At 35.5% G+C, this 27785-nt stretch overlaps 1 protein-coding gene across 5 annotated transcripts in view; it reads left to right on the top strand.

Annotated features, from left to right (window-relative positions):
• The window catches only part of GRIK2 (glutamate ionotropic receptor kainate type subunit 2), a 645523-nt gene that overhangs the window by 427851 nt on the left and 189887 nt on the right, over nt 1-27785 (top strand). For all 5 annotated transcript variants that reach the window (XM_061207627.1, XM_061207628.1, XM_061207630.1 and 2 more), the window contains exon 9: nt 692-805. In XM_061207627.1, the coding sequence (XP_061063610.1) occupies nt 692-805 (114 nt within the window). The remainder of the gene's footprint in view (nt 1-691; nt 806-27785) is intronic.

Raw genomic sequence — 27785 nt, 5'->3', positions numbered from 1 at the left:
TCTGAACACAGAGAGTATATGGCCTAATCTATCAGAGGGTATTAGTTAAATTAAAATACATATTGAATAGAATACAAGTAGAAGTATTAGAATGGGTTATCCAGATAAGATTATGCTGTAATCTCCTTTCCTTGGAGTATCTTATAAGCTGCAAAAGTATATTTTTAAAAGCTCTGCAGGTAATTTGGGGTATGATTTTGCCCTACTGGGGGTTTTGTGAATATGAATTAATGCCTCTTTTAAGCCTGCTTTTACCTATTAATTTACCCTGGATCCCCAGGTTTTGCTCTGTCTTTTAGCTTTGTCCATATAATATGGCATGTTATCATTGTAATGAGAGGATAAGATAGATCCATTACTGTCAAAAATATGTGCTATTAATGAGTTTCCAGCCAGCTATCAAGGTATCATCAGCAGTAGTTTATCTTGGTGAATGAAAGTCTGAATGGAAAATTAAGCTCCCACATTGACTGTAGAAGTGCAATGGATCATTTTGTTCTTTAATGTCACACTTCAGTGGACACACTTCACAAAGCAGTGAATCATGCTTAAAACAAGCAGCCTTTACTTCAACAACAGCAGATAATGCAGCAGATGTGAATAATAAGTGTTAGCAGTCTTAACTTTCTCTGCAGTACTCTCTCCCAGGTGCCTGATGGACGATTTACAAAGTACATATGCTATTTTATAGATTGGAACTTGGGATCCAGCCAGTGGCCTGAATATGACAGAAAGTCAAAAGGGAAAGCCAGCCAACATCACAGATTCCTTATCTAATCGTTCTTTGATCATTACCACCATTTTGGTAAGTGTTTTTCCATTCTTTTTAGATAAATGTAGGTAAACATGGAAATGTATAGAAAAGGACATTATAATTGGAGTAGTAATGAACAGAATGTAATATATTTTACAGTTATTTAGCAATTACTGTATAACAGATGAGTCAATGTTAATTTAGTCACAGTTTTATTTTGTTAGCTTTTAATGATATAAATTATATTAATGTTTGGGCTGCTTATGTTGATTAATAATACCACTTCATATATTACTGGAAATCTTTATGTTTCTACAAAATTAGTTGCTATTGAAAAATTGTCAATGTTAAGATTTGAAAAGTACACGGACATGCAGCTGTATAAATATACTTATGTGAGGAGCTGCATGTGAACTTTGCTTCTGCTTTCATCTCCTGCAAACATATTTCAGAGAGCATACCATTTATTTTTCAGGACTATTTCTATTATAATTATATTTTAATCTTGATTTCAATTTAATTGTTTTCATCATGGCGAATTCACTTTTACTTTACTAATCTCCCTAATGAAATCAAATGACAAGTGCTGTTTTAGGCCAGAAATATTTTCATCACCAACAGAATTAAATTAATACTGATAAGCTGGATATTTTTACCCCTCTTATAATTATATATTTTAATTGGATCACACAGTAATGTTTACGTATGCCTTCCATGCCATTTGCAAATGGGAATCTTAATTTTAGGACAAGCAAGGGGCTGATGATTTAGTGAGTACTTTTACCTACAGAATAAATTTATCAATACTAGTTCTTATGATTCCCCAGGTAATCAATAGGAATGTAAGATTATTGTCCAGAACAAACCTCCACACAATTTTAGCATTTATATAATTTCTAAATTTGATTTATGGTGGCAAATCAAGCCAGGAAGAATTCATAATCTTGTCCTTTTAGTAACAACAAAGGATGTCAGATCTCTAGGCATGTCAAAACAAAACGGCTTGTGTTAAAGACTCTTGATAATGAAGCAAAACTCGTAATCAGGAAATGACAGTGATGGAAGTTCATAAGGAGTTTTAATTACTCCCTTGCTAAGAACCTCAGTAAATACTTGCTCCATCATATCCAAACTTCGCTGGTCCCTTTAACTTAATTTTATATCTCCTTCTCTTTTCAAATATAACTCTCAAACCCACCAATCCACCAGCCCTGGTCCTCAGATGGAATGTCCTCACAGGGCACTAATATATCCTTTTTCTGCCAGTATATCCTGGATCTCATAACCTGCTGCTGGGACAATTACAGTAACTATGTAACTATCCCTCCTGCTGACAGCCTTCTCCCTTTGCAATGCACTTCACTCTCCACTGTGAAGATCTAACTCTGTCATTTCCTGCTTCTCTGCTTACAAGTCTTTAGTGAATCCATATTGACCATTAAAAAGGCCCCCAGGTTTTGACCCTGACATTCAAAGCTTTCTACAGTCTTGTCTTCTCCCACCTTTCTATTGTCATTTCCCATTACTCCCTTCAGGAATCCTGCATTTTAACTGAACTGGGGTAATCAGTTAGCCTATTACTATGATTGTGTTAGCCCCGTTCCCTTTGTTTGCAATATGTTTCTCTCCATTTCTGAAATATAGAACTTGTCAGTAGTTTATATTATTTAGAATTAATACTATATTATTCTTAAGTTATTTCATGTGTGCAATATTTCTCCAAACATCACCGACCATTCCTTGGAGAATTAGGATCTGACTAAGCCTCCTGTTTTTACACCACATGTGCCTCTACAATGCTCACAGAGTAAAGAGTGCTGGGCAAGGGACATCTGTCGTCTTCAGCAACCAGCCCCCATACTCCTTTCTGTGTTCTTCCTGATCCAGCCAAACTCTCAAATGCATCACTTATTTTATGGCTCCAAATCTTTGCTCACTTCTTTATGATCCCCTGTGAAAAAGTTTTCATCCTTCCAGACCCATCTCAGATGACATGCTCTCTGTGAAACTCTTTGATCTTTTCATTTAGTTGTGAATGTTTGGGGCGGGCAGAGGAGTGTACACTTCATGTATCATAATACTCTATCATAGCACTTACCACGTATTTTTTTTATTTTAGAAATTTTGTATATATCTGGGTCTCTATTTGGCATGGATCTGTACAAGGCCAATAATCAAATTTTACACTTTTTAGATCTCTTAGTGTCAGAGAAGAGTGACTTGGGCATAGGAGACGCTCAATAAATATTTGTCAAATTAAATAAAATAAACGATATTTAATTAAGCAGAGAATTAGAGGGATAAGCAACTTTTAAATGGCTGTATTTAAATATTTTTCAAGTGTGCAGGTTATTGCAAACTTCTTGTCCAGACAAAGCAGGTGATTAAGACTACCCATACAATTTCTCAGTATTGTTTAATTACTCAGAGTTATTTTATAAAAAGTATCCAAATATTTTTCTCAATAATAAACAATTTTATATCTATTCATAAACAAGTGGTATTTAATCTTAGCTTCATATCAGAGCCAGGCATAAAGCTTTTAAAAAATTATTGCTACCTTTAACTGTAGGACATATTCATTTTTTTAAGTTCCACAGGTAATTCTGACCTGTAATGATGACTGAGAACTATTCCTCAGATCATTGCTCCATATAACCAAGATGTAAGATCAACTCTGGAACATACTCTAAGCTTACATTTTAATAAATAGGTTACTTATATTTTAGACTATGTCACTGTATTAGTTTCAAAGAGATTGTGATTTTTGTTAAAAAGAAAGTTACGTTATTTGTTTTTATATCACTTAGTTGAAAAACTTCTTTTTCTGAATACTCTGATCACAGAGTATCCACAATCAGGAAAAGATTTGAAGAGATTTTTTTACATTATTTATATAGCCAGCTTGATATAATTTATTGATACTTAATTTATATTTTATAAGGAAGTATGATCATTTGATTTATTTTATGATTATTTTGTCCTTTTCTCTCTTGGAAAATCTCAGAGGAGATTCTGGCTATGTTGTGAGTAATGATATCTCCACAGAGAGAAGTTCACTTAATGCTTCTTGTTTAACATTTTTATTATGTGTCTTAAAAAAAGCCAGTGAGGTTTTCTAGAATTTGGCATTATCAGTGTGCTTATCATAATCAGCTCCATTTCTCTTGAATTTTATTCATTTATTTTTTTATTCATTCTTTTTGTATTTAACAAATATGTACTTAGTGATGATGATATACCAGGCTTTGTGATAACCTCTATATTTGATGGAGAAAATAGACACAGTCTCTGCCCTTATGGAGCTTAGAAAATGGTAGGATTCATAAGGAGAACTACACATACACACACACACACACACACACACACACACACACGTACCACACACCACACCTTGTGATTGAGATATAAGAGAAAGATAAATTGTGTGATGCCTTTCACAGAATGATCCAGAGTTACACCAGGGACCAGGAGTGGAAGGATGGGCCAGGTTAGGTCTCACTGCAGAAAGATAGAGAGTTGAAGTTTGAGAAGAAATTATCAAGGTAAAGAGAGGGGGAAGGAATATTCTCAGCAGAGAGAACAGCATATGCAAGGGCCCTAAAGCAGGAAAGATCTTGAAAAATTTGCAAAATTGAAAGAAGACCATGATAACTGAGGCTGGTGCTTTTATCTGCTTCTCAGCTTCATTAAATAAGGTTATATGAATATGGTTTATTAAAAAAAATAATACACATTTTTGGTATGTCTGCTATGTGCTAGACATTGTTCAAAGCACTACGCATAGATTTACTCATTTAATTGTCATAATAACCTTTTGAGGTAGATACCATTATCCATACTCTTTTACAGGTGGGAAAGCTGGTATTCAGATTGCCTAAGTAACCTGCTCATGGTCACAGAGCTAGAAAGTAGAGAAGTGGGCTTTCAGCCAATCTGTGTGTCCAACTTGAGCAACCAATACTGTAAAATGAAGTCTCTAGTGGCCCAGGATGGAAAAGTCTAACAACTATAGTTTATGACCAGAATAGCATCTTGATTGAGAATTGTTCACCTAAAGCAGTGCTTCTCATCCAGAAATCCCACATATGCTAGAGCACTGTGATGACGTTACAGATGTGTCCCCAGATATCTAGACGTTTCCTCAGGGGCCAAGATTTAGGCTACTCTTGCTTGGATGCCTCGGGCCTCTTGTTTCTCCCCTCTCCTAATTTAGCACTCAGTTTTCTTTCAGCTTCTTTAAACCATAATCTCAGATTTTTCTGGGCAATCAAAAGAGTAATGGGGCTTATCTCACTTTTTCTCTTTAGAGTTGAGATTAAGCATCTTGTTTACTAATGATTTTTGCTCCTCTTCAACAATATAACCTACGCCCAATACACTGTATGGGCGTAGTATATATCAGTAGTCATATCATGGAATGAGTTCATTTTAGAAAGCTCTAAACAATTTTTTAAATATTTATTTTTTTAGTTTTGACTTAAATGATGTCATACAATTTGGAAATTATGTAGCCTCACCTGCAGGTCTAGACCTAAAACTTCAGCCTATTCATGCCCTCTCTTTCATACTCCTCATATTACCCCTCTGGCTTTTGAATTTCAGATTCAGGGGTTAAAATTCCCTTGCTTCTTGTGTTTATCATTATTATTGGAATTACAGATATCAACCTTAGAACCGTGTTTTCATATATGATGATTTCGTTTATTGCATAACAATTGTTAAAATATAAATTCCTAATCACCAAAAATAATAACAAAAATACTCTTTCTGAATGAGACATAGAGAGCTTTTGAGAACAATGTGTGCTCTATTTTCAGTTTATTAGCCTCATCCTGTTGTCCTTACTACTATGGATACACTAGCTAGGGGCAGTATCCGGTGGCTGAATACTTATTTAAGTTCAGAGAAGGAATGCCTGTTTTCCCTCTGTGTTCTTGGTTTTCAATAGATTTTTTCAGGCCCATCTAAATACGTTGAGTGCTCCCCATTATGCGGCTCCTGTATAATAATTGATTTTTGTCCATCAAAAGATTCCTAGCACTAAATGCTACTGTACATGTTCTTTCCCTTAACGACTAGTAGCACTTTAGCATGCAAATGACTATAAATTTGGTGACTTTTTCAGAAAAGTCACTTACTCTTAAGGAGGTTCTTTCTTCCCGGTTGCTCAATGAATCGAACAAACGTACTTGCATCTGCAACTTAGTCTTATTTTTTATTTTCTTAGCACTTCCTGGACGGTTGTGTATTTCAGTACTCAGTTTACTTGCTTAGGCTTGTTAGGCTTTATTGTTGCAGCCCACAGATACAGGAGGCTTATCTGGGAGCAAACTCCCAAGGACAGGGGAAGGAATTACAGTACAAAAGAGAGAAGTGACCGAATCGTCCCCTAAATGGTTCTGCAACTTCTTCCATAATATCAACAAAAGCAGATTTCTAGGCCTTCAAATCTGTCCCTGCGATAGGGTTTTCCCTCTGATTCTTCTCTTTCCATTGTCACAGAGTGACTGTCAAGCACGTAGTTCTTAGAGAGTTACTAGCATTTGGGCTTGGAAACCCAAATAATGCAGCTTCACAAAGAAAAAAGGTTTTTCATTCTTATCAATCTCTATACAATTTCTAAGCAATTTTAAACATCTGTTGTGGAGCTAGTAATATCAAAATAATTTAAGGAAGATACAGTAGGTATACATGTATAAGTAGTACATGTATAAGTACTATTTACACATGTTAATGTGAGATGAGTGCCTCATTCAAACTCAGGCTGCTCGTACCCCATCCCTGCAACCAGCTTTATTCAAAGGCAACCAAACCTTTTCTCACCATATTTTTTCCTCCTGTTTCAGGGATCATGCTTGCCCTGCATTTCTCCTTTTCATTCTTGCTCTAATAGCTTGATGTATTTTATTTCAAATAAATTCTCATATTCTCCTAGACCTCCAGATTAGCTAGATCAACATAAAACTATTGGTGGTGGTATCATAGAGAAAGAAAGCTGTTTGTTTTAATGTGAAATTAGGCATAATTTTTTAAACCTTAGGGTCCCAATCTTTAGAGGCTCTGTAAGTGACCAGAACCTCATTTTTTACCACATAATCACACACACACACACACACCTGCTTCCTTCCTCCTTCTTTATTAAATCTAATTTTAAAATGCTACCATAATAAATACCCTTAAGTATTTTCATTTTGTTGTTATATTCTTTTTCATTGCCAACACTATTGTCAACACCATAATTTTTTGAAGATTATTTTATTATTAGCAATATATTTTAAGTTCTAGAAGAATGATTGGAGAAATATGAATTTTTGGTTCAGCTTAACCACAGCAAACTACATGGAAATGAGATAATTTTGCTTTAGCCTTCTCATTTTCAAAGGTGTAATCACAATAGTACCGTGTAAAATTGTACAATCTAAATTTTAACTATGCCCTTGATCTGAGACTCAGATGTAAATTTGCAGCTGCTCATAGGACATATATCTACCTGCATGTTGAGGATCAAACTCAGCATGATTCAAACCTCCTTCTACAACTCTGACCTTAAAATATCTGTTTCTCCTATATTTCTAAGCTCTGTTTATGGTTCCAGTGCTTTTCTATTCACTCAAGCCAGAGTGGCTACCCCAGTCTCTTTAAATTTCATATTCATAATTCAGATACCAAAAAGAAAGAAAGGATGGATTATTCTAAGAGAGTTTAACAAAGAAGTGAGTCAAGTAACATTTTGAACAAGGGAGGTATGGTTTGTTCTTGGGTACTACTGAATGGAGGCTTTACAGAGTCTGATTTAAGAGACATTGTACCCAGAGGCAAGAGGAAAGAGATGACAACATTGAACAATAGTGTATGAGATTTCTTGGGAATGGATTACACGTGGGGCAAAAACAATTGAGAAAGGTGGACAAGGACTTCAAGGTTAAAAGCCTAAGAGGCAGGGCATTAGCGTTGCCACAGAGCATGATAAAGATGTTGGGAGGGGGGATAATGAGTTCTGTTTAGGCGTATCTGAATGGAGATGTTGGCAATAATTTTGTGTAGTCAAATCTTCATAATCCATGTAAGGGGATAATAAATTAGATTCAGAAATGAAATGCAGTTTGGAGATTAGCTAATAGGTGCAGTCTCCCTTCCCATCAAACCTTTTACTGGAAAAGCAGTGAAATGGCACATTTGATTGATTGGAGTTTCAGCTTTTATTTTTTTCCCTCTTTCTTCTTTCACTTGGGAATTAAGCTAATGAAATATTTAATGGCCAAAATACAAATACCAGAAGAAAGACAGTAACAACCAATATCTCCAATCTAAACTGATAATTCAGTCAAGTGGAGGAATTAAATAGCATACCAGTTTTTACTAAAATATGAATGATAATTGCTAAGCCAAACTGTCCTTTAAACCCTTATTGCTCTGACATCAGTAAGTATCTTTCCTGAAATGTTGGTGAACAAGCACAACTAGCAGAATTCTATCCCTTTTTTCTTGAAAGCTAATTTCAACCTATTACGCAGTCATTATTTCTATAGGATTCACTACAGTTTCAGGTGATTAAATACTACATTTCAGGGAGAAAGACATTCTTCCCAGCTTCCCAAATCCCAGCAGATTTTCTATAGGTATAGAGTGAAAACAAAAACTCTTCTTAGAATGATAATTAGGGCCAATAAAGACTTAAATATTTTGGGCTTCCCTGGTGGCGCAGTGGTTGAGAGTCTGCCTGCCAATGCAGGGGACACGGGTTCGAGCCCTGGTCTGGGAAGATCCCACATGCCGCGGAGCAACTAGGCCCGTGAGCCACAACTACTGAGCCTGCGCGTCTGGAGCCTGTGCTCCGCAACAAGAGAGGCCGCGACGGTGAGAGGCCCGCGCACCGCGATGAAGAGTGGCCCCCGCTTGCCGCAACTAGAGGAAGCCCTTGCACAGAAACGAAGACCCAACACAGCCAAATAAATAATTAATTAATTAACTAATTAATTAAACAAAAAAGAAAGACAGATTTTTTTTGTACATTATGTACATTCTCTGAAGTTATTCTTCTGAAAGGAGGTAAACACAGTTTGCAGCAGCTAAGTAGTATATTTAAGGAATGTACGTGTGTGTGTGATTATGTGAGAATCAGGCATTAAAAAGGATGCCTTTGCTTAGTAGACTTGCAAAACAAAATAAAAGAAAGAAAGTAATTTTTGTAGATTTCCTCAGAATGCCCTTGAATTTTGAAAAAAGCTAAAAGTATCAATAAATAATAAACATAGTTTATTACAAATTATTAAGGTAAAATATTCTGCCTTAATAGGCATGCTCTGTACACCTGCTACACTATTTTGTTGTTTCTTTAAAACATAAGCCACAGATTATTATAGTTATTCATTTTCTATCCAGACTGTTCATGTGAAAGTGCTTTTTTAATGTCTTGAGATGTCAAAATGAGGTTTGTTTTCTAGGCAAGAGAACAATATATGAGCTCACATGGAGACTCTTGTCAGTACTTTTTGATCCTAACAAACCAGTCATCTTTAGTATTGCCTCTTGTTGAAAACATTAAGTTGTTCTGATGGTAGCTGCTAGGTTTTTCACTTTGCCCTCCTGGTATTCTCACTTCCAATTGTGGTAACCTGTAGCGCACCATATGCTTCTGACTTGAATGTTAATTAGGGATGGCAGAGTTCAGACTCCAAGAGCCATGGTGATTAGAAGGAAATTTAAAGACCAGGACTCAGACAATGGAAAGATTTCGCAGCTCTACAGCAGTAGAAGCATAACAGTTGGAATGGCAGAGGCTGAAAAAAGAAATGAATAATACTGTCCTATCTATAGAGTAATAACATTCAACTGTGTTATTATTATTTATGCTTATCTCTTGCTTATTGTTCTTATTGGTCGTTTCTTGACAAATTCATGTTCCAAATGAATGGAACATTTTTTTTGGCCTGTGCAGTTAGGTTTCTATGTATTTTTCCTACTATATTTAGGGTAATCTGAATCATTAAAATGTAATGAAATAGTAGTAGTTAAGTTTATTGTTAACTGATTCCCTTAAATATATGATCCCTTTCCATTTTTAAGATCAAAGCTTACTACATAGATTTACGACATTTCCTTAATTGAGCTAAGAAAAAAATAACAAGATTATTTTAGAATGACTAAGATGTAGTTTAGACCAGTGGTGATATTATTAAAAGTGAAATTGTCTACAGGCCTTGGGTAATATAAGAAGTTATAAAACCAAGTAGTCAATAAACTTTACAAATGTTAATGATACTGGATTCTCATTAAATCTCATCAGGTTTAAAAATAGCATTTTAAATTAATACACGCACCTTAAAATGAATCATTTATGTATAATGTAGCAATCTTCTGAATTTATTTTGAAAGAATTTATAAAACATAGTCAACTAAATTAGCACTTAAATACATATTTTGTATAAAACTGATAGATATAAAATTCTTTTCTTTTTTAATCATCTTCCAATTAGGAGATTCACAATTTCTTTCCTACTTATTAACCAAAAGTTGGCTAATTAAGATTTAAGCTCTAAAATGGAAATAAAGGGCTTCCCTGGTGGCGCAGTGGTTGAGAATCTGCCTGCCAGTGCAGGGGACATGGGTTCGGGCCCTGGTCTGGGAAGATCCCACATGCCGCGGAGCAGCTGGGCCCGTGAGCCACAATTACTGAGCCTGCGTGTCTGGAGCCTGTGCTCCGCAACAAGAGAGGCCGCGATAGTGAGAGGCCCACGCACCGCGATTAAGAGTGGCCCCCGCTTGCCACTGCTAGAGGAAGCCCTCGCACAGAAACGAAGACCCAACACAGACATAAATAAATAAATAAATAAATAAAATTTAAAGTGGAAATAAAAACAAAAATAAACAAATGGGACCTAATGAAACTTAAAAGCTTTTGCACAGCAAAGGAAACCATAAACAAGATGAAAAGACAACCCTCAGAATGGGAGAAAATATTTGCAAATGAAGCAACTGACAAAGGATTAATCTCCAAAATTTACAAGCAGCTCATGCAGCTCAATATCAAAAAAACAAACAACCCAATCCAAAAATGGGCAGAAGACCTAAATAGACATTTCTCCAAAGAAGATATACAGATTGCCACCACACACAGGAAAGGATGCTCAACATCACTAATCATTAGAGAAATGCAAATCAAAACTACAATGAGGTATCACCTCACACCAGTCAGAATGGCCATCATCAAAAAATCTACAGACAGTAAATGCTGGAGAAGGTGTGGAGAAAAGGGAACCCTCTTGCACTGTTGGTGGGAATGGAAATTGATACAGCCACTATGGAGAACAGTATGGAGGTTCCTTAAAAAACTAAAAATAGAACTACCATACTACCCAGCAATCCCACTACTGGTCATATACCCTGAGAAAACCATAATTCAAAACCGTAATTCAAAAAGCGTCATGTACCACAATGTTCATTGCAGCTCTATTTACAATAGTCAGGACATGGAAGCAACCTAAGTGTCCATCGACAGATGACTGGATAAAGAAAATGTGGCATATATATACAATGGAATATTAGTCATAAAAAGAAATGAAACGAAACTGAGTTATTTGTAGTGAGGTGGATGGACCTAGAGACTGTCATACAGAGTAAATTAAGTCAGAAAGAGAAAAACAAATACTGTATGCTAACACATATATATGTAATCTAAAAAAAAAAATGTTTCTGATGAACCTAGGGGCAGGACAGGAATAAAGATGCAGATGTAGAGAATGGACTTGAGGACACAGGGAGGGGGAGGGGTAAGCTGGGACGAAGTGAGAGAGTGACATGGACATATATACACTACCAAATGTAAAATAGATAGCTAGTTGGAAGCAGCCGCATAGCACAGGGAGATCAGCTCGGTGCTTTGTGACCACCTAGAGGGGTGGGATAGGAAGGGTGGGAGGGAGACACAAGAGGGAGGAGATGTGGGGATGTATGTATATATATAGCTGATTCATTTTGTTAGAAAGCAGAAACTAACACACCATTGTAAAGCAATTATACTCCAATAAAGATGTTAAAAAAAAAAGAATTAAAATGAAAAACAAAAAGAATTAAGCTCTAAAAATATCTGTTATTTCTCACCAACATAATAAATGTTTCCATGAAATTTTCTTAAATAATATATAAACAATAATATATATTTTTGAAGCAATTTAGGATAAACATAAGAACAACCAACCATTTTCAGAGGGAAAAAATGCCAACTGTTTAAAAGTTAGGACATGAGAATATTGGTTCATTCTGCTTGGAGGTGTTTGACCAAGGCTTGACTCCTCAGTTGGCAGATGGTCTGGAGCCCCTATACCAGCTGTGAAGCAGGCAATGAGGGCTGAACTGTTACTTTAGAAAAGCTACTTATGATGTTCCCAAGTCAGATCTAAAGAAAAACAGAAGCTGAAGGAACAAAACATAAAAGTCCCCTTCGTTAAGAGCCTCGTTTTCTGTTTAAACTTGCACTCTATTTTTCATCTTTAATCTACTCTTTCAGTACTGGTGCTCATTTTAATTTATTCTGGTATTGGTTGTACAGTGCTAACAATTAGAATTGTCTGCAAATCTGTAATCAAAGTATTCACTAGATGTCCATAATAGGAGTTATTCTCATTAATACTGTAAAAGATACACTCCTTCTTAACTTTCCAATAAAATTCTCATTGAAGATTCAGGAAAAAAACAATGCAAAAACAATGAAAACAGTGATAGTATAAGCTAAAGTTCAAAGGAGACCATATACCATCATTTCAGTAGAATATCCGTCAAATAGAGCTTCTGAGGACAGATTGCTGATTATCTTTTAAAACAACATTAAGAAGTAACCACTGACACTGCAGAAATACAAATGATCATGAGAGATTACTACAAGCAACTCTATGCCAATAAAATGGACAACCTGGAAGAAATGGACAGATTCTTAGAAATGCACAACCTGCCAAGACTGAACCAGGAAGAAATAGAAAATATGAACAGACCAATCACAAGCACAGAAATTGCGAGTGTGATTAAAAATCTTCCAACACACAAAAGCCCAGGACCAGATGGCTTCACAGGCGAATTCTATCAAACATTTAGAGAAGAGCTAACACCTATCCTTCTCAAACTCTTCCAAAATATTGCAGAGGGAGGAACACTCCCCAACTCATTCTACGAGGCCACCATCACCCTGATACCAAAACCAGACAAAGATGTCACAAAGAAAGAAAACTACAGGCCAATATCACTGATGAACATAGATGCAAAAATCCTCAACAAAATACTAGCAAACAGAATCCAACAGCACATTAAAAGGATCATACACCATGATCAAGTGGGGTTTATTCCAGGAATGCAAGGATTCTTCAATATACGCAAATCAATCAACGTGATACATCATATTAACAAATTGAAGGAGAAAAACCATATGATCATCTCAATAGATGCAGAGAAAGCTTTCGACAAAATTCAACACCCATTTATGATAAAAGTCCTGCAGAAAGTAGGCATAGAGGGAACTTTCCTCAACATAATAAAGGCCGTATATGACAAACCCACAGCCAACATTGTCCTCAATGGTGAAAAACTGAAACCATTTCCACTAAGATCAGGAACAAGACAAGGTTGCCCACTCTCACCACTATTATTCAACATAGTTTTGGAAGTGTTAGCCACAGCAATCAGAGAAGAAAAAGAAATTAAAGGAATCCAAATCGGAAAAGAAGAAGTAAAGCTGTCACTGTTTGCAGATGACATGATACTATACATAGAGAATCCAAAAGATGCTACCAGAAAACTACTAGAGCTAATCAATGAATTTGGTAAAGTAGCAGGATACAAAATTAATGCACAGAAATCTCTTGCATTCCTGTGTACTAATGATGAAAAATCTGAAAGTGAAATTAAGAAAACACTCCCGTTTACCATTGCAACAAAAAGAATAAAATATCTAGGAATAAACCTACCTAAGGAGACAAAAGACCTGTATGCAGAAAATTATAGGACACTGATGAAAGAAATTAAAGATGATACAAATAGATGGAGAGATATACCATGTTCTTGGATTGGAAGAATCAACATTGTGAAAATGACTCTGCTACCCAAAGCAATCTACAGATTCAATGCAATCCCTATCAAACTACCACTGGCATTTTTCACAGAACTAGAACAAAAAATTTCACAATTTGTATGGAAACACAAAAGACCCCGAATAGCCAAAGCAATCTTGAGAACGAAAAATGGAGCTGGAGGAATCAGGCTCCCTGACTTCAGACTATATTACAAAGCTACAGTAATCAAGACAGTTTGGTACTGGCACAAAAACAGAAATATAGATCAATGGAACAGGATAGAAAGCCCAGAGATAAGCCCACGCACATATGGTCACCTTATCTTTGATAAAGGAGGCAAGCATATACAGTGGAGAAAAGACAGCCTCTTCAATAAGTGGTGCTGGGAAAATTGGACAGGTACATGTAAAAGTATGAAATTAGAACACTCCCTGACACCATACACAAAAATAAACTCAAAATGGATTAAAGACCTAAGTGTAAGGCCAGACACTATCAAACTCTTAGAGGAAAACATAGGCAGAACACTCTATGACATAAATCACAGCAAGATCCTTTTTGACCCAGGTCCTAGAGAAATGGAAATAAAAACACAAATAAACAAATGGGACCTAATGAAACTTAAAAGCTTTTGCACAGCAAAGGAAACCATAAACAAGACCAAAAGACAACCCTCAGAATGGGAGAAAATATTTGCAAATGAAGCAACTGACAAAGGATTAATCTCCAAGATTTACAAGCAGCTCATGCAGCTCAATAACAAAAAAACAAACAACCCAATCCAAAAATGGGCAGAAGACCTAAATAGACATTTCTCCAAAGAAGATATACAGATTGCCAACAGACACATGAAAGAATGCTCAACATCATTAATCATTAGAGAAATGCAAATCAAAACTACAATGAGGTATCATCTCACACCGGTCAGAATGGCCATCATCAAAAAATCTAGAAACAATAAATGCTGGAGAGGGTGTGGAGAAAAGGGAACACTCTTGCACTGTTGGTGGGAATGTAAATTGATACAGCCACTATGGAGAACAGTATGGAGGTTCCTTAAAAAACTAAAAATAGAACTACCATACGACCCAGCAATCCCACTACTGGGCATATACCCTGAGAAAACCATAATTCAGAAAGAGTCATGTACCAAAATATTCATTGCAGCTCTGTTTACAATAGCCAGGACATGGAAGCAACCTAGGTGTCCATCATCGGATGAATGGATAAAGAAGATGTGGCACATATATACAATGGAATATTACTCAGCCATAAAAAGAAATGAAATGGAGGTATTTGTAATGAGGTGGATGGAGTTAGAGTCTGTCATACAGAGTGAAGTAAGTCAGAAAGAGAAAAACAAATACAGTATGCTAACACATATATATGGAATCTAAGGAAAAAAAATTAAAAAAAAAGGTCATGAAGAACCTAGTGGCAAGATGGGAATAAAGACACAGACCTACTAAAGAATGGACTTGAGGATATGGGGAGGGGGAGGGGTGAGATGTGACAGGGTGAGAGAGTGTCATGGACATATATACACTACCAAATGTGAAATAGATAGCTAGCGGGAAGCAGCCGCATAGCACAGGGAGATCAGCTAGATGCTTTGTGACCACCTAGAGGGGTGGGATAGGGAGGGTGGGAGGGAGACGCAAGAGGGAGGGGATATGGGGACATATGTATATGTATAACTGATTCACTTTGTTATAAAGCAGAAGCTAACACACCATTGTAAAGCAATTATACTTCAATAAAGATGTTTAAAAAAAAAAAAAAAACAACATTAGTGGGCCCTACTTATGAGTTCAGACAAAGTGATTTTATGTTTTTTATAATATAAATATAGGAAAATAATTTATTTTTGAATGTTTCCCTTGAGTCACTTTATAGAAATGTTCCTATATGTAAGAGATTTATAAGTAATTGTCTTTGGTAGTTTAGATATTTAATCATGCTTCTTATACAGAGCTATAATTTCATCTCTGCCTTTACTAATTTTAATTGCTTTTATCTGTTTTATTTTTATTTGTATTTGGTGAGAACTTCACTCTCTGAGCCTGTTTTCCTTGTTTTGATAGTATTTTCTTTATTAACTACAATAATAGATGTATTCTCAAGAAGACTTTTTATTCCTAGTTTTCCAATTAATTATTTTTCAAGATTGGGCACTAATTATTATTGAATACGTTGGTCATCTATGGAGATTATTATTAATTTTTCCAGTTGTATTTATTTTTCTGATGAATATGTTAATCAATTTCTGAATATTAAAAATAGTTACATTCCAGAGATAAACTATTATTGATTAAGGTTGAAAAATATTTCAGTGGACTGCTATGCTTTGTTTGTTTGCTCTATTGTTTTTAGGTATATTGGATAGTGACTGCTTCTTAATTTCAGTATTTCACCATTTTGTTAGCTTTTTATGTCAGTGTTATGCTAACTTCATTTAAAAAGGAGAGAACTGGTTCCACAGCATTTGCTATGCTCTAAAGCAGTCTATGTATCATGAGGTTATTTGTTTTATATTAGGGCAAAAATAAAAACTCCACAGTATATAGATTTTTTTCTAGGAAGATTTATTTAATAACTGATACAATTTCTTTTATGGTTACTGTCCTATTCATTTTTTTAAAAAATTTATTTATTTAATTAATCTATTTTTGGCTAAGTTGGGTCTTCGTTGCTGCTCGCAGGCTTTCTCTAGCTGCGGCGAGCAGGGGCTACTCTTTGTTGCGGTGCACGGGCTTCTCATTGCGGTGGCTTCTCTTGTTGCGGAGCATGGGCTCTAGGCACGGGGGCTTCAATAGTTGCAGCACACAGGCTCAGTAGTTGTGGCACATGGGCTCAGTGGTTGTGGCTTGCGGGCTCTAGAGCGCAGGCTCAGTAGTTGTGGCGCACGGGCTTAGTTGCTCCGCGGCACGTGGAATCTTCCCGGACCAGGGCCCGAACCTGTGTTCCCTGCATTGGCAGGCAGATTCTTAACCACTGTGCCACCAGGGAAGCCCTGACCTATTCATTTTATTACTTCTCTTTGAGTCAATTTTAAATGGTGCATTGATGCATAAGAAGGTATTTTCTTCTTTCCTATTTTCTACTTCACCTCTTTTTCTTCTATTTCCTTATTATTTTTCTCCTGCTTTCCTTGTGTTTTGGGTTATCCGTCTTCCAGCTTCTTTTTACTTAAGTGCTCTATTTATTTTGTTTAAATAATTTAATGATAAATTTATATAAGGCTGAGTTTTTCTCTGAAAAGTGCTTTGAAGATACTTTTAAAATAAAAAATACGTAGTGCAGCTTAATGGTTAGCAGAGTGCTTTGGAGTTATGTAGAACCTTTATCTCTCAAATGACATCAAGCTTTGAAATTCAGATAACAGTGGACTGTTTTGGGAGGGCTGTGGCTTTCCATCTGGATGGTCTAATAAATACTTACATCTATGTATCTATTCTCTGTGTTGCATAATTTCTGAAAGGAATCCTACAGCCCGTAGTCCAGGTGACATCATCCTGGCTGCTAGCATTCTCAATGAAGAAGGAAAAACAGGCTGGAGAACTTAATTTTGACTGATACAAACTGTAATTTAGTTCTCTAGATTTTAGCATGGTGAATCCAGGGTCACGTCGATTCAATTTCTCCTTAAGTTTTCTGCCAGGGTCAGGGCAAGGGAGGTGGGTAGTTTACCAGAAATGTGTTGGAGAATCTATCTAGTTTTCTGGTTGGTACAGAGTGTGGACCTCTGAGCAAGAAATTCTGATGGGGAAAAGAACAAAGCATTTTTTCAGCTGCCTTTAGGAGACCAAGGCTTTTTGGTTTCCTGTGGCCTTACATTTAGTGTCAGTTCTTTCAAAAAGATAGTGAAGTTTCCTTATCAATTGCCTTATAACTGTATATTTTCAGGAATTACAAAAAAAAAAGAAAAGGTCATGAATCCCAGCCAGATGAGTAGGTCAACTTGACCACCCTACTCTGCCAACAGCAACATACTATTGCAGTGGTGGGACAGTGGTGCCACCTACATCTAAACAAGAAAAGAGACTGAATTTTGGATCTACAGTTTTCCATTCTAAGAGCCTATTCTTCTTTTTTAAACAGAGGTCATCACCAACAGCCAGTCCTCTCTTTTCAGTCTGCTTATACAACTTATTTCTTAAGAGCTGTCCATAACATGTTTTATCTCTCAAGTAGAATGAAGCCCTTTTTGATGACGTGTTCATGCTCTTGCCCCAGTGTTTTTACACATTGCCTACAACCTACCAATTATCTTCCACACACGATTTTCTGTACCTATCTGAATTCCATGCCCACAAGTTTTAGCAAGACTTTGTTACTCTTACTTTTTACTGTTGGGAATTTTTATATTTGCCCAGCGCTTCAGAACTACTTTGGTAAGAAATTAGGAGAGGGGATGCCAGTGCCCGCTTTTCACAAAATCTTGAGCTCTGTTTGCTTTAGGAGTAGGAATCTATTAGGTGAAGAAGGGATACCAGATATTTCAGGCTGTGGGAAAAGGCACAGACATGTGAAAGTGCTTAGAGTATATGAATAACTACCTGTCAGTAGTCCACTACAGATGGAGCACAGACGGTGTGGGAGAGAAGTAGTGGTTGAGGGTGAGCAGGCAGGCAACAGCAGAGAAGAAAGCCTTTGTAGGCCTCCTGAAGGAATTTAGGCTGTCTGCTATTCGTAATGGGGCAATTTTGAAGGATTTTAAGTACGTGAACCATATAATCAAATTGAGATTTTAAAAAATCCTTCTTGGTATCACAGATAGAATTGCATATAGTTCACGAGCTAGGATTGGGTGAGACCAGCCAAGAGAATATTGCAAGAGTAAGAGCTGATGAGTTCCAAACTGTGGCATTATCCAAAGGGTTGGGGGAAGGAAATACAACTTCCAAGATATATAGGGTGGAGAAAGGGGGATGTATTGTAAACTCCAGTTTACAAATTGGAGTTTAAGAAGAGGTGAGAGATTAGGACACTTTTATTTTCTGGTAAATGTGGCTGGAAACAGAATTGATATGACAAAGCAAATTGGGTTAATACAAGTTGAATTTAATTTTGAACATATTACATTTAGTTTTTCTATGGTATATTGATCTGGTTGGCAGTTAGACATGTAGTTCCATACCTGAAGATAATGGTCTGGGCTGGAGATCATATTAGGAGTTATCAAAATAGATGGTGGTTGGCATCATGACTATTGGTGATATTGTTCACTTAGAGAACACATGCGAGTTTTCAGTGAATCTATACTGCTGAACATTTCTTTCCTTTCCTGATGCTCCTGTTGATTCTGTCCTAAAACCTGCTGTATTCTGTTTGGCTTGACAAGTAATTATAAATTCAGGGCTTCCCAGGAATATAAAGAGTCTGGGAAAAAACGTACTATTCTTTGAGTCTGGAAAGTTGTGGGTGTCAGATGACAATCATGAGACCTCCAAGACCAGTAAGTCCTGAATTATGGCAGGTACTTACAGCCTAACTTCCCTTTCAGATCAATATCTGATTCTCAGGTCCTGATCTCTGTGTTTTAAACCACACTTGATTACTTGACATGGATTCCTAATTGCTTCTCTTTATTTGAGATTTAAATGGTACTCATAATGACAGATTATATCCTGACTCCAATTAACCCTACCACAGTGACTCAAGAAAGAAAAGTACAGACCTCTTTCCATGGCAGAAAGCATGTGCATGTTTTATTTTCCTGGCATCACTAAAGTGACTGTTTTTTGCCTAGAAATCCAGAATAACAGATGATTCCCCTGGTTCCTACCCATTTATCAGTCAATGTATTTTATTAGGTCCACTACTCAAAAGGCATTTATGCCATTAATTAGACACCTAAACAGTAATGACTACTATTAACTTGAATCCTATAAATTTTATGTTCTGAGCTCTCTTAGCTTTAGTTCTATTTAGTAATTAATTAAAAGAAATAACACGAATTTGTTTTCACCACCTTGTTTGAATAAACCCATATTGGTCAAACAAACCAACAGAATGTTGTTGTTGTTTTTTTTTAACCAATTCATTTAAGAACTAATAGAAGAGAAATGCCTTTGTCACATAGCTGTTTGGAAAGCATTTCATATTATATGGAGAATTTTTTATACTGCATTCAAATGTAATTAGAGCCAAAGCCATAATTGTTTTTTCATGTTTGTCATAGCCTTGTGCTCTTAAAAAGAAAATCTAAATTTATGTTTCTTCTTTTGAACTTTTAAATTTGCAGTTGTTTGGCAAATGTGATACTCTCTGACCTTAGAACAAAACAGTACTTTTATAATACAGCCTGCAATTTCAATGCTCTGTAGCAATAGCATACTGTGTTTATTATTTGATTACATCAGAATGTCCGAGTGTACTCCACAATTCTGATAGGTGTGTAATGCAGGCACACCCTACAATGACTCTGGTTAATAGATTTTAGGAAATACTGAATCTGCCTTCCAATGCAGGGGACGCAGGTTCAATCCCTGGTCAGAGAACTAAGATCCCACATGCTGCAGGGCAACTAAGCCCACGCGCCTCAACTAGAGAGCCCGTGTGCCACAAACTACAGAGCCCATGCCCTCTGGAGCCTGTGCACTACAACTAGAGAGAGAAAAGCCCGGAGCCACAACTAGAGAGAAGCCCGTGTGCCATAACGAAGATCCCACGTGCCACAACTAAGACCCACCGCAGCCAAGAATAAAATTAAAAGAAAAAAAAAGGAAATACTGAGTTAAGCCAAATCCACTAGGTTTCTTTATCACCAAGTCTTTCATAAGTTCATATGTATTATGGATACCTCAAAGGGTTGCAATTATGTAGAATTTCCAAATATTTTAAATTTCAGAATGTTTTCTTGAAAATGACACTTGTGGGATAATTTTCCAGAAGAATACACTATGTACAAATACACTATATTTAGGTTAAATCATAACAACTTTTAGGTCCTCATTGATATTTATGACGGAATTTACTTACATATGCAAATCCTTAAACTGCCTGCCCCACTAACCCTCAGCAGAGGAGCAGACAGATTCTACAGTTAGTTGACACTTGGTAACTGAATTTAATACCTAACTGAGAAAGGGCTTTTCTGCAGGTTGAAGGGACAAATGGAAGTGAGAAAATCTAGGTTCAAATCTTGAGTCTGCCACTTGGTAGATGATTTACCTTGGGCAAGTTTCCTTACTTTATACTGAGGATAATAATAATGTGCAACTTAAAAGTTTGTATTAGAGATAAAAATTTAGAAAATATAAGCATAGATCCTGGCACAAAATTATCAATAAGTGATCATTTTAATGGGTTATAAAGTAATTTAAAAATTAGTAAGTAATGAATGGTGCTCATGTTTAATATTTTCCCCTAAGGCTTTCTAACATGTTTATGAACATCTTCCTCTTAGAAACCATCATTCCTCTTCTTCAGGCCATGTGCCGCTTCATTTCTCTTGCCTTGAACAACTCTTACTTCTCCCCATTTATCTAATTTATACTCATTCTACAATCCATTTTTCTGATGCCCTTTTCTCTAGGATGATTTATCTGACTATTTTGGGACATTTTTTACTTTCCTTTAACTGGCACCTAATGGTCTTTCTTCTATACAATTTATTTCTTAGGCACTTACGTGAAAACTTGTATTATTAGTTTACATTTTCCCATGCAAGTTCTGTACTTCAAGTAGATTAAAAGATGCTTAGGAGAAGCACCTTAGTCCTAAAGCAGGGTATTTTCTTTTAAATGATGGATACTCAATAAACATTTGTTGATTTTATTGATTACAAAAGGCAGCCACTGGAAGTTATACTCACCATTCATTGTGTAAAAAAGAACTTTCAGTAGATACGTGCCGCTAACTACTGATCATTGATGGATAATTCTCATTGCACGTGTTTTACATGCATATTCAGGAACATTGAAGAGGCTGCCAGTATTTGATCAACTTTTGGGTGTGATGAGGGTAGAAGCCAGTTAGTATCAGTTCTTTATTCTAATCCAGTTTTCTATCAGCGTATTTCAGCTGTTTTTGGAGAAACATAAGTAGAGTTAGTGGATGGCTAATGTTGAGTCCTCCTTTCTAAGACCAAAGTCTCCAAACTCTAATTGTTTTACTAAATTATAAGAAACAGAATCCTAATGACTGAAAATTCCACTTTGCAATCATTTGACAAATCATATCTTCCTCCTTTTGGTTTGCTTTTCTCTCTTCCAAACATGCATTCAAATTCATCCAGTGTCTAAATAGTAAAAAATTACCTAAAGGGAGACTATTGTATTGGGTTGGCCAGAAAGTTCGTTCGAATTTTTCCGTGCCATCTTATGGAAAAACCAGAACAACTTTTGGGCCAACCCAATAGAAAGACAAATCCTCAACCTCATTTCCTGAATCAAAATTGGTTTTAGGTAGATGCTTAAAGATAATCTTAGGAAAAAGAATGCCATTCTAAGCAGGATATCAACTCAAGCACTTACGATCAACAATGATTATATTTAGATAGTATTTCAGAATTTTATAGGAATACAGTCTGCTTCCTAACTTAGGTCCTCATGATATTATCTCCCCCTATTTTTCTTGCTCCACACTCTCTTTTCACTTAAATCATATAGCGCTGTTTATTCTTTTCAGCATCCACATGAATAATTTTCTCTCTTCAAAATATTTCTATCTAGACCACTTTAAGGCAGTAGTTTTCATTGCTGACTGCATATAGGACCAGCTACATCATTTCCATCCCCAGTGCAAAGGAAAAATGAGGATCTCCTGTAAAAAAATTATTTAGAACTTCAAAAGGTCACCAGCAGAGTGTTAAACCTAACACAGGTCTTCAGAGTGTTGGGTCCTGTGCACCTACACAGGTCACACACCTGTAAAACTGACCCAACTGTACAATACAATCACCTAGAAAGTTTTTTAAAAGTAATAATGCCAGGGTAGCATCCTAGATAAACTGCATCAGAATCTCTGGGGGTGGAGCACAGGCATCAGTATTATACTTTTAATTGTAAAATATTTAATTTAATTTTAATGTGCAACCAGGGCTGAGAACTGAATTCAAATGCTATTTCCCTGTGACTTTGCATTGTACTTACCTGTTTATTTGTCTGCCTCTGTCTCTGTCTCTGTCACTAGACTGTAATGTTCCTTAAGAGTAGGTACCATGTTTTTTTAGTCTTCTTATCTTCATGACACAGAACAATGCCTGGAACATTATGGACATCTATTAAGTGGTTGTTGAATGGATGAATAAATGAATGAATAGATAGATATTAATATGACCTGTTTATTCATTTTATAGATAATAATCAAGGAGAAAAGAAAATAAAAGCAGACTTACTGGATGATAATTTAAAAGTGAAAAGAGAAAGCATGCTCTTAGAAGAGAATGGGATAAAGTAAAAAAAGGGATTTGAGAAATTCTTTCTAAACATTTGCCATTTTTTAACTACGTTGTTTATCTTTTTACTAAGTTATAAAAATTTTTTTATTGAAATATAGTTGATGTGCAATATTATGTTAGTTTCAGGTGTACTACCTAATTTGCATACATTATGATCACCAGGATAACTCTAGTAACCATCTATCCCCATTCAAAGTTGCTACCATATTGTTGATCATATTCCCTATGCAGTATATTACATCATCATTGCTTATTTATTTTATAACTGGAGGTTTGTACTTCTTAATTGCCTTCACCTATATTGTACCCTCCAGCCCCCTCTCCTCTGGCAACCACCGTTTGTTCTCTGTATCAGTGAGTCTGTTTTCATTTTGTTTTGTTTGTTTATTAGTTTTGTTCACATATAAGTGAGATCATATGGTATTTGTCTTTCTCTCTCTGACTTATTTCACTTAGCAAAGTACACTTTAGATCCATCCATGTAGCAAATGGCAAGATTTCAGGGGTTTTTTTGTTTATGGCTGAGTAATATTCCTATATATATATACCAAATATTTATCCAGTCATCTGTTGATGGACATTTATATTGCTTCCATATCTAGGCTATTATAAGTAATGCTACAATAAACATTGGTGTACATATATCTTTTTAAATTAGTGGTTTTTTTCTCTGTGGATAAATACCCAGAGTGGAGTTGCTGGATCATATGGCAGTTCAATTTTTAATTTTTTGAGGAACCTCTATACTGATTTCCATAGGGGGGAGCACCAATTTACAATCCCACCAAAAGTGCATGAGGGATCTCTTTTCCACACATCCTTGCCAAAACTTGTTATTTGTTGTCTTTTAGATGATAGCCATTCTGACAAGTGTGAAGTGATATGTCATTGTGGTTTTGACTTGCATTTCCCTGATGATTAGTGATGTTGAACATCTTTTCACGTTTCTGTTGGCCGTCTGTATGTCCTCTTTGGAAAAATGTTTATTTAGGTCCTCTGCCCATTTTTTAATTGTGTTGTTTGGTTTTTTTTTTTTTTTTTTTGAGGTTGAGTTATATGAGTACTTTGCATATGTTGGATATTAATCCCTTATCAGATATATCATTTGCAGATATCGTCTTCCATTAAGTAGACTGCTTTTTCATTTTGTTGATGATTTTCTTTGCTGTGCAAAAGCTTTTTAGTTGGATATAGTCCTATTTGTTTATTTTTGCTTTTGTTTTCCTTGTCTGAGGAGACATATCCAAAAAATTATTGCTAAGACAGATGTCAAAGAATGTACTGCCTATGTTTTCCTCTAGGAATTTTACGGTCTCAGGTCTTACACTTACATATTTAATTCATTTTTACTTTATTTTTGTATATAATGTAAGAAAGTAGTCCAATTTGATTCTTCTGCATGTAGCCACCGAGTTTTCCCAACATTGTTTACTAAAGAGGCTGTCTTTTCCGCATTGTATATTCTTGCCTCCTTTGTCATAGATTAATTGATCATATGAGTGTGGGCTCATTTCTGAGCTATCTATTCTGTTCTATTGATCTATGCATCTGTTTTTGTGCCAGATCATACTGTCCATTTGACTGCTGTAACTTGGTAGTATGATTTGAAATCAGGGACCATGACACTTCCAGGTTTTTTCTTCTTTCTCAAGACTGGTTTGTCTGTTTGGGATCTTTTGTGTTTCCATACAATATTAGACTTATTTGTTCTAGTTCTGTGAAAAATGCCTTTGGTATTATGATAAGGATTACACTGAATCTAGAGATTGCCTTGGGGAGTACAGTCATTTTAACAATATAATTCTTCCAATCCATGAGCATAGTATACCTTCCCATTTGTTTGTGCTAGCTTCAATTTCTTCAATCAGTTTCTTATAGTTTTTTGAGTACAAGTCTTTTACCTCCTTGGTTAGATTTATCCCTAGGTATTTTATTCTTTGTTATGCAATTGTAAATGGGATTGTTTTCTTAATTTCTCTTTATAATAGTTTATTCTTATTTATAGAAATGCAACAGATTTTTGCATATTGATTTTGTATCCTGCATATTTACTGAATTTGTTTATGTGTTCTAACAGTTTTTTTGGTGGTGTCTCTAGGATTTTCTATGTAGAATCTCATGTCATCTGCAAAAAGTGAGAATTTTACTTATTCCTTTTCAATTTGGAAGAATGTTGAATTTTGTCAAAAGCTTTTTCTACATCTGTTGAGATGATTGTATAATTTTTATTCTTGATTTGTTAATGTGGTGTATCACATTGATTGATCTGTGGATATTGAACCATCCTTGCATCCCTGTGATAATCTCACTTGATCATGGTGTATGATCCTTTTAATGTATTGTTGAATTTGGTTTGCTAATATTTCACATCTATGTATACCAGAGATATTGGCCTGTAATTTTCAGTTTTTGCGTGTCTTTATCTGGTTTTGGTATAAGGGTGATGCTGACCTCATAGAATGAGTTAAGAAGCATTCCTTCCTCTTCAGTTTTTGGGAATAGTTTGAAAAGGATGGATGTTAGCTCTTCTTTAAATGTTTTGTAGAATTTATCTCTGAGATTGTCTGGTCCTGGACTTTGTCTGTTTTTTACTGATTCAGTTTTATCACTGGTAATCAATCAGTCTGTTCATATTTTCTATTCTTTCTGATTCATTCAAATCCCCATTTCCTCATTGATTTTCTGTTTAGTTGTTCTAACCATTGTTGAAATTGGGGCATCGAGGTTTCCGACCATTAATATAGAATCATCTATTTCTTCCTTCAGTTTTGTCAGTTTTTACTTCATATATTTTGGGATCCTGTTTTTAGATGCTTATATGATTATAATTGATATATAATCTTTATGGATTGACCCTTTTATGAATATTCTATGTTCTTTCTTTCATGTAACAATTTTTTACTTAGACTCCATTTTGTTTTATATTAGTATGGTCACTCTTTTGGTGACTGTTTGCATGGAATATATTTCTCATCCTTTCACTTTCAACCTATTTGTGTCTTTGGATCTATACTGAGTCTTTTGTGGAGAGCATATAGTTGGATCCTGTATTTTTTTTTTAATCCATTGACTTTTAATTAGAGAATTTGATCCATCTTCATTTAATGTAATTAATGATAAGGAAGGACTTACTTCTGCCATTTTGCTATTTGTTTTCTGTATGTGTTATATGTTATTTATTCCTCTTTTCCTCCATTGGTACCTTATTTTGCATTTTAAATTGATTTTTGTAGTGTACTATTTTGATACCCTTCTGTTTTCTTTAACTGTATACCTTTTACTTAATTTCTTAGTGGTTATTATAGGACTTATGCTTAACATCCTAATTTGTGGCCGTATAGTTTGAATTAACACCAATTTAATTTCAATTGTATGCAAAATCTTTACTTCCAAAAAAAAAAAAAAAAAAATCTTTACTTCCGTATAGCTCTGCCCCTCTACATTGTTATTGTCACAACTGCATCTTTATATATGCATACCTATTAACATACATTTATCATTATTGTTTCATGCATTTGTCTTTTAAGTAATATATGAAAAAAGAGGACTTACAAATCAGAAATGAAAATAATGTGGGTTTTTATATTTACCTGTGTAGCAATATCTTCCTGTGTTCTTAATTTTCCCCTACGACTTCAATTTACTGTCTGGTGTCCTTTCATTGCAACCTAAATGATGCCCTTTCACATTTCTTTTACGGCAGGTCTACTGGCAACAAACTCCCTTAGCTTTTGTTTATCTGAAAATGTCTTAATTTCACCTTCATTTTTGAAGGATGGTTTTGCCAGATGTAGAATTCTTGGTGGATAATGTTTTCTTTTAACACTTTAAATACCCACTGCATTCTGGTTTTCATGATTTCTGACGAGAATTGGCATTTTATTGAACATTTCTGTATATGACAAACCACTTCTCTCTTGCTGCTTTAAAGATTTTCTCTTTATCTTTGTCTTTCAACAGTTTGATTATAATGTGTCTTCCTTTGGACCACTTTTAGTTTATTCTTCTTGGAATTCAGTGAGTTTCTTATGTGATATTTTTTATTAAATTTGAGAACTTGGCCATTATTTCTTCAAATATACTTTCTGCCCCTTTTTCTCTTTCCTGTCCTCCTGGGAGGACCATAGTGCATTTTTTTAGTCCACTTGATGGCGTTTCATCATCCTTTAGGCTCTGTTCATTTTTCCTCATTTATTTTTTTTCTGCTCTTCAGACTGAATAATTTCAATTGACTGATCTTCAGTCAAAAATAATTGACTGATTGTTTCTTCCGCCTGCTCAAATCTACTATTAAACCCTACTGGTGAATTTTTCTTTTCTGTTACTGTAATTTTCGCTATATAACTTTTATTTGGTTTCTTTTTAATAATTCCTATTTCTTTATTGATGTTCTCTATTTGGTGAGATTTTTTCTGATGGTGTCTTTCGGTTCTCTGTATATAGTTTTATCACTCTGATCATATTTAGAACAGTTGATTTAAGTTTTTTCTAGTAGGTCTGATGTCTGGTTTCTGTCAGGGACAGTTCCTGTAAATGGGCTGTACATTCTTGTTTCTTTCCATAC

The sequence above is a fragment of the Eubalaena glacialis genome, chromosome 12 (assembly GCF_028564815.1).
Source record: "Eubalaena glacialis isolate mEubGla1 chromosome 12, mEubGla1.1.hap2.+ XY, whole genome shotgun sequence".
NCBI classification, from domain to species: domain Eukaryota; kingdom Metazoa; phylum Chordata; class Mammalia; order Artiodactyla; family Balaenidae; genus Eubalaena; species Eubalaena glacialis.
The sequence above is the reverse complement of the archived record's forward strand: the minus strand, read 5'-3'. Positions and strand labels throughout refer to the sequence as shown.